The sequence below is a fragment of the Branchiostoma belcheri genome, unplaced genomic scaffold (assembly GCF_001625305.1).
Source record: "Branchiostoma belcheri isolate BF01 breed outbred unplaced genomic scaffold, Haploidv18h27 scaffold119, whole genome shotgun sequence".
NCBI lineage: Eukaryota > Metazoa > Chordata > Leptocardii > Amphioxiformes > Branchiostomatidae > Branchiostoma > Branchiostoma belcheri.
The window spans coordinates 415,742-423,890 of NW_017802591.1; the positions used below are offsets into that span (position 1 = coordinate 415,742).

Consider the following 8,149-nt stretch of genomic DNA (forward strand, 5'->3'; position numbering starts at 1 on the left):
GAACAGAAGATACAAACACTCTGGAAGTGCTGCTGCAGTATTCTGCCCACAGGGGCCCAAATCTAATTCCCAGATTTGGGGCCACCCTATCCACACACCAAATATGAAATATCATTGTTATTTAAATTCCATTCATACCTTCTTGAGTTCTGCTGTTTGTGGGAGTGCGCCGGTGTACATGGCATCTTTGTGTACGGACTACTCGGTCAGAGTTAAAGCGTCTTATGGACTACGACCCTCACCTACTCTTCTGTCCACCTGCAAGAGTCACTACATACCGGAGCAGTTACCTGTGGAACGCTCTTCCGCTACAGCAACGTCAGCTCCTTAGTCTCAGGACTTTTAAACAGAACATTAGGAGCAGGACTTGATCCAGTTGATGTTTAGGATGTACTGTGTATTTGTTGTGTGTATTTCTATGTGTATCCAGGATTACCTGAAAAGCAGGCCAAAATGGCCTGAGCTGTAATTACTGGTTAAGTAAATAAATTGAAATTGAATTGTTCACAAACGGACAGACTAACAGACAAACACTGTCATTCCGACTGAGGAAATGATTCAATTTTCTCATTGATTAATAATCAATGAGAAAAATGAATCATTTTCATTATGAAAATAAAATCATCATTTCATTTCCATCCTGGATTATATCCAGTGTGTGGAAGGAGGAAGGTGACTTTCCTACTACGTATAATGTCACTGTTCAAATGTATCTTCAAAAGATGTCAGGTATGAGGTTACTGAACCAGGGTCTCCAGAGCTTGGACCAACAGACTGTACAACTCTATTCTCCACTACGCTGTACAACAGAGAAATGCAGACTGAGTCTTAGTATTTATGACTTTTGTCAAGTTTTTGTAATTGTATGTGCACTGTGTGACTACAGATTTGATTTGTAATGAATGCAATTCAGGAGTACAGTTTCTGTGTAGTTCATATTGCTTCAAATGAATATATAACAGGTTAAAACTAAAACTATAAAATCTACAAAAGTTCTGAATATTTGATGGCGTCATCTTTCCACTGTACACCTTTTACAGTGTAACACCAGCCGACTTTCCAATACTAAGTACTTGACGGAATTTTGCCACGGTGGACAATAATTTTGCCCGATTTGTCATCTTTGACAAACAAAAATTAATGTGTAAAAAGAGATGGAAAAAGGATGTCTTAACTTAAGCATATTCATGCAAAATTTGACAATAAAAATGCATTAAATAGCATTTCAGAGGGTAAAAAAAAAGTCAACATTTGTTGTGACACCTTGCGCCTTTAACGCTCATAACAATGTGTCAAACATAAGTAGGAGACCCTCCCAGTGTGCGTGGTTCAAACTTTACAGTCTGGTCTTACGCAGCTTGTACTTACATGTACAAAACACCAGGTGTGTTGTTCCTAAAAGACGGTTGACCGGTTATGCGAAACAAACAAAAACACTAGAAAAGTAACATTTGCAAAGCAAATGCATAATGTTTACCTTCAGACATGGTCTGCTCTGTTAATTATTACTCAAACACATTTACTATATGGTGACAGCTGTCCTGGTCAGACAGGAGTCTCCTGCTATAAAATTGTAACATAATTTAACACAACACCTGTTACTATGGTGACAGACATCAACAAATCAGGTCATTGGCCAGGTCAGAGGTCAGTGTTTGGAACGGAAGAAGAAACTGAGGAAAAATAATATGTTTTCCTGCGGTAAACATAAAAAATTGAGATGGAAAAAAAGTCAGGCTGGCTATAGAACAGTGATGTAACATCAGTGGTCCTCTTCCCGCTCTTCCCTCTCTTGAGAGGAAACCCATCGCTTCATCACAACTTCCTGGACTCTGAACCTTGAGATGCAGCTGGGAGAGGTCTCCTCTTCCTCGGTCAAGTCTGCTGGTCTCACCACAAAACACAACAGTACCTCCTGTAGGTAGGATGGAACAACAACAGGGACTGTGAGAAACAAGGGAGGCATACATGTAGTACAGAATACTCAGGGCTAGAAATCCTTTTTTTGGGGGGATGTCTCAGGGAGGAGCCTGAAGGTACAGTATTGTGTGCAATTTGCAAGAATTCTAGGAATCGTACAGGCATTTTGTCCACAGGAATGGAATGTCCACAGGTATGTCTCTGACCCACATCTATGCCCACATTCCTGAAAATCTTTGGGAAGCCTGGGACCTCCCTGCCCGGATGGCCCTACTTTCTGTGACCACGGGGCTCGTTCACTATACACTCAGTGGAGGAGTGCAATTAGTCTGTATAGTACCAAGTCTTCCTCAAAATAATGAAATGATGGCAGTGCCATGCAAACAATGACCCTAACAGCAACCACCGTAGCCATGGCAATGTTTTCACTGGCAGTCTTGTTCTCCATATGTGCATTGGTGCAGGTAACATTGAAAATGACCTGTAGTGTTACAGCAATCCTTGCATCCTCGACTACTTGGTGCAAACAAGTTTTTGAAAACTTAAATTTTTTTGGGTTGATACATTGTAACTCTGAGATTTGAAGGCATGATCAGATTCTGTTTCTTGTTCTTTTCTGGGTTCATTAGCTACCTAGTGGTTGATACAATAATTTGTATCATACCCGGGCCGCGATAACGTTTGATAACGGGTTCCAGACCGGGCCGAACTTTACGGTATGGCCCGGAACCCGTTATCGAACGGGCTTCCCTGGCTTCCATAGAACGATTCGAACACATTTTGCCCAACTGTGTGCGCCGCTTTCGAAAATTCGAATACAGAATTCAGACGTTGTTGCATTTGTTTATTTAGGGACACCAAACTTGGGCTCATTTTGCATTGAAAGGACCGTTTCTTGGGTGGGTATGACATACATTTGTAAATAAAATACAACACGGTGTATTCTGCATCGCCCTCGGTCTCGGCCCTCTTGCGAGTCGGATCACCCTCGGCCATCGGGCGATCCGACTCACGGTCGGGTCGATACCTCGGGCGACATGGAATACCCCGTGTTGTATTCTATATGTACGTCCACCTGGTATACTAGTCATTTTGTACATCATGCATAGTCTGGACATTTTTCTGGCCCTAGAAGACAAGAGAGCGGAGAATGCACCTTCCCCACATGCTGGGTGATTCTGTCCATACCAGCCAGGAGGTGCCAGGAGCGACAGCAGGACAGACCGCGGGAAGGTGTCAGTCTGTCTCCATCCACGGTCTGCACCACTACAGAGTAGCTGGAGTGGTAGAACCTGGGCCCTTTCCTGTACAAAACTGCAGCAAAACAAAACAAGACATTAGAGTAAAATGTTGAACTTTATTCCAAACACAAAGAGTACAGAGAGATCAAATTTTCAATTTCAGTCACCTAGCCTGGGTACCATCCGGATTTTCGCTCCGCAACGCTCGATTCGATTAAGATTCGATGCGTTTTGAGACTTGCACACAAAATAAGCATTTAATTGTATACTATAACGTAATATGCATTTTTCAATTCCTAAAATTGATGCACGCAGGAATATAGCACTCCCTTCTGGAGGTTAGTACTCCTTTAAGTAACATTACTTAATTTGAAGAAAGTATTGTGGTAACTTATACTTATAGGTGGAGCAACCTAAAATTCTGATGGGCAACCTAGTTTTTGCCATAGGTTGCCCACTACCTGGTTCAAAAAAGTATTTTGCACACTGCTAAGGAAGTCTAAATTGACTCACCCCAGGGTGCTCCATACTTCACCCCAGCCCGAGGTACCCAGCCTTTACTGCGCAGGTAGTGGTACACAATGTAGTTTTGGATGAAGTCATGTTGGGTCTGGCTGAAGCGTTGCCACATTTCCACCAGTGTCATCGGACGGCCAGACCCATCAAGAACACTCAAACAGCCAAGACCATAACTCAGGAAAAACGCTTCCTCCAGACTTAACTGCAAGAACTCTCCAACTCTGAGGTAAGATAAGGGTGAGTTTCTGATGATCCTCAAATTGTTTGGGTTTTACAAAAAGCAGTGTTCTCGCCAGGCTTTTTGAGCATATGATGAGCCCTATGCTCTAATTTGGACCCCCTATGCTGTGATTTTGACCCCTATGCTGTCTTTCACCCAGCATTGGGTTTTTTTTTTAAGAAAATCAATAGATCTTGCTAAAAAATGAAATTACTACTTTAGAATTAAGCTACAGGAAAGGGAAAACCTTAACTTCACAAATTCTGTCCATCAAAAAGTGAGAAATAGTGTCTCATGATCATCAGGGGGTTATGAATTTCAATTTTTTTCGGGTCAACGCGTGACTTGCGCCGCGAAAGTTGCCCTTCTGTACCTGACCCCTATGCTGTGAAAAAATCCTGGTGAGAACACTGGAAAATGCATGTGTAGTTTTTTTCGTATCTTGCCAAAGCTAAAAATGTAAGTTGTCCATCAAATTATTTCTGATTGCTGCCAACACCAACCATTAGAAGGTAAGCAACCTGTAAGCTGTAAAAGTGTCGCTCGTATGCTGGCCAAGACGGGACTGTGACAGTTTATTTCAGAAGGCATAACTTTTGTGCCTGGCAATCTGGCATCTCCAATAAGTGTCACAGGGAAAACATGTCTAACTTGCATGGTGAGATTGGGTATTTCAAACCCTGCAGCAATCACTTAGTAAAACTGTTTACACAATGTACGGCTCACATGCTTTCATACAGCAGTTGATCACAATCAATGACATACAAAATCATATGAAACTTCAATCCAGACATATTTTCCTTGGGTTAACTACAGTTGATGGTGTTTTGTAGCAATACAATAACAGAATACTAGGACTCAAAGTTGGTACATGTACATTGTAATTGTTTTCTAAGCAAGATGTTACCTACAAATTCAATTCAAGATGTCATACCTTGAAAAAAAAACTGAACATGACAATACTAGTAGCTCATTTTGAATTTGAATGTAACAGCTGGTGTTCATATTTGTCCTACCTGCTTTGGTCTTCTGAGCCACTAATCTTGTCTTCTTGATTTGCACAATCCTTTGGTCTCACACCGTAGTTTTCCTGACCATGTTCTGTGTCGGACACACCAGTCTCTGTGTGGCCGGTCTCACACTTCTGTTCTGTGGTACCCTTACTACTGCCAGGTCTCCCTGAAGCAAAACATTCCTCTAAATCCTTTCTCTGTGTTGTTGATTCTACATGAGCACAGGTAGTTCTTTGAGATGACTGTATGGTTGCTGCTGCACCCATTAACTGTGAGTAGGGCTGATCAGGCTGTCCATGTGCTGTCCTATCTTCGGACAGCTCCCAACAGCTGCTGTCCCCTCCTGGCCAGTCCTGTGTGGCAGGATCCTGGGAATCTTCTGTATTGTTCCCAGCTCCTGTTCTGTGCTGATCTGTGTCATTCTGACCACTCCAAAGTGGGTCGAACTGGTCCAGTTGTTCACACTGCGAGGTCTCTGCCACCATCGTGCTGTTGTCAACTGCAGATGTAGGTTCCACCTCAACTCTGTAGTGCAGTTATACATGTATTTGTTTTCAGGATTCATGATATACAATGTACATGTTAGGCCACAACAATTACTAGTAAGTAGTAATCAATTGGTTTTGTGATTTGCCTGCTTCATTTTATTCTGATTTGCAACTTCCTAACTTCTTTTTAGGCCTAAGACACAAAATGTTGACGTATTTCTTGTTTCTGTCCTGGAAAAATTAGGGTAAAACTTGCATCACACTTATATTTTCAATGTCAACAACTGATTGTACAACATTTCATTGCATCACTCAGGTGTCAGATCATGGACTTAAAAAAGGTCAGTCAGATCAAAAAATGTGTCTTTGTCACACAAAAAAGGTTACTAGTACTCCTAGGGTCAGCAGTTTATTCTAGGGTCGGTCAGGAAACACAATTATTTTTCCTGAGGCCTTCGGCCACACCAATTTAATTTCTTGGTTAACGGATTCATTGTTTAAATTTTGAACCAGCCTGGTGTGTTGACTTCATGGCTCCTATCATACCATTTTGGGCCATATACTAGTACGATGCCTAGGCCTGTTTTCTTTTGCCCGCCCGCTCCATTATTTTTCTAGAAAAATCTGTTAACCAAGAAATTAAATTGGTGTGGCCTTAGTTAAAGTACTGAGTCTACTACCTTGCCCTTTTCCTACACTGGAATAAAGTTGAGGACAGTGAGGGCTGATGATGCCTCTTCTCCGATGCCTTGAACCTATCCGTGCCAGGGCCACACTTAGACAAGGTACCCTTCCCAAAGAAACCATTGTTGTACAGCATGGTCATCTCATGGAGATCAGTCACCAACACACAGTCCCCCTGGAATCTACCTACAGAAAGAAGGAAGCAACAAGTTTATGTAATTAACTTAATTGAAAAGCTATTTGTCATGAACAGCCATTGGTTCAGAATTTGAAGTGATGGTGTCATTCCCAGGGTTCTCACCAGGATTTTTTCAGAGCATGGGGGTCAGGTACAGAAGGGCAACTTTCACGGTAAAGGTCGCACATTGAGCCGAAAAATTTGAAACTCATAACCCGGCTGAGCAGGGCTAAAAATTCATTTTTGGGAAAAGGTGCACTGGTGTACCCAACCTAAAAAATTAGGTGCACAAAAAAAGTTTCTAGATCTTACTGATCATCTTCTCAGAATGTGATGAGAAGACTGATTCCCCTATACTATAGAAATTTGTTTACTCCATATCACCCTCAAGAAGGCTGGCCAGAATACATTGTGTTCTGTTTCATTTGCAATTTGTATGTCATAACTACCCCGTCTACCCAACAAAACACACATTTCAAGATGAAATATGCCAAAATTTTAGGAAATCATGTGTTCCTAAAACAAAACAACACCAATGTCTGAATCCGGTATATATATATATATATGGATTTTGAATAACCACTGTGGTTTGCATCAGAATGCTAATGAAAGTAACAGTGGTTGTTGAAAATTTGATCCTTGTGTAACATTACCCTTTGTGTTAAGACTTTTGGGCCCCCTAGGGGCTTCTTAAGACCCTTCAGCACTATTTGGCACGCACCCAGAATGTGATTCCCTTGCACTGGGCTTTGTCCAGTAGAAACATATAACGTTAATTGGTTTCTGGACCTTTCGCTGCCAGACGGGTTCGCGGCCAGACGATTCGTGGTCACTTCCAGGTCATTTATTATTCACTGTCAACATGTTTTTTTGCATTTCTAGACAGCAAAAATCAAGACTAAATTTTAATAGTATTTGATAATGTGATGTAAATATTTGATAATGTGATGAAAATATTTAATAATGTGATGAAAATATTTAGCGTTAGCGTATGTTACGTACGTTAGAAAACAGTTTTAAAAAAAAAATTGTCATAAGATGTGGAAATCAAAGTGTATCGTGGAGACTATAACCTCTTTGCGTAAATACAACAGTCCTTAAAAGTTATCTTATGCAACAGACAGTGATTGTAGCAGCCTTTATGGCTTGTACACAGTGGCCGCGAATTGTCTAACCGCGAACGAAACGCCCAGATACCTGTTAATTATATACTAGTAACGTTACACAATAATTATCATAACGTTATATATTGAATATCTCACCTGAATTTACCTGAACTGCAGAGATATATGTATTGAATATAACCAGCAGAATTTTGAAATGTTAAAAATAACACAAAGCTGTTAGTAAGACAACTGATAATGTAAAACTGTGTACCTGTACAGCAGCACCAGTTGTCGTCTGATGCTGTCACTGCTGTCAGGGAGGCTATGGGGATGGGGAGGGGGGCGTCCTCGTGCTGGTGTCGCCAGCGTTTTCTGTGCAAAGGGGCTGGGATGCGTGCAGCCATGGTAGGCGCTTTTGTCTGTTCCCAAAAAATAATAATAGTGACCGCAAACGCGACTCCAGTTTATTCTCCCGAAGTCTGTGTATTGTTAGAGTACAAATCCTGACGAATTTGGAAAGTTTAAAAAAAAAATCAGAGCAACCAACCGCTATCGGCGCCAGTGGATTTTGCAGGACGAAATGAGCATTTAGAAACGTTCACATAAAAAGTCATGCTTAGGAAGAGTTAGACAAACGCTGGGAACTATTTCTGATCACAAGCCCGCAGTTAAACGTAAGACAGACCGCCTCAAAGTTGGCCCATTTTCGGGTTTTCAGCGCGCTTCGAAACCACCGTGACCTCAAACTGCGGTGTGAGAGCAAAATATGGAGTGTTCCAT

The 8,149-nt window shown here is 41.6% G+C and overlaps 1 protein-coding gene across 2 annotated transcripts; it reads right to left on the reverse strand.

The window, feature by feature from the left end:
• Positions 1 to 1,730: 1,730 nt before the first annotated feature.
• LOC109462587 (tRNA-splicing endonuclease subunit Sen2-like) lies at positions 1,731 to 8,147 on the reverse strand. 2 transcript variants are annotated; one of them, XM_019759147.1, is made up of 7 exons: positions 7,917 to 8,147; positions 7,641 to 7,788; positions 6,082 to 6,271; positions 4,917 to 5,438; positions 3,675 to 3,901; positions 3,077 to 3,234; positions 1,731 to 1,915 (listed from the first exon to the last, which is right to left on the reverse strand). In XM_019759147.1, exons 2-7 carry the CDS (start codon positions 7,771 to 7,773, stop codon positions 1,763 to 1,765), a joined length of 1,383 nt encoding a protein of 460 aa, XP_019614706.1. In that variant the 5' UTR covers positions 7,774 to 7,788; positions 7,917 to 8,147; the 3' UTR covers positions 1,731 to 1,762. The 2 variants fall into 2 exon arrangements, with proteins under 2 accessions (XP_019614706.1, XP_019614705.1); XM_019759146.1 differs by having other exon boundaries at positions 7,641 to 8,147.
• Between the last annotated feature and the right edge of the window lie 2 nt (positions 8,148 to 8,149).

Bases quoted from the DNA above. Each gene is read 5' to 3' on its own strand.
- LOC109462587 (XM_019759147.1), bottom strand. From the start codon at position 7,773: ATGGCTGCACGCATCCCAGCCCCTTTGCACAGAAAACGCTGGCGACAC. The intron at 5,439-6,081 runs GTAGTAGACTCA...ACTGCACTACAG, and splicing joins CAGTGTAGGAAAAGGGCAAG to AGTTGAGGTGGAACCTACAT. The intron at 3,902-4,916 runs GTAGGACAAATA...ATCTTACCTCAG, and splicing joins GGCTCAGAAGACCAAAGCAG to AGTTGGAGAGTTCTTGCAGT.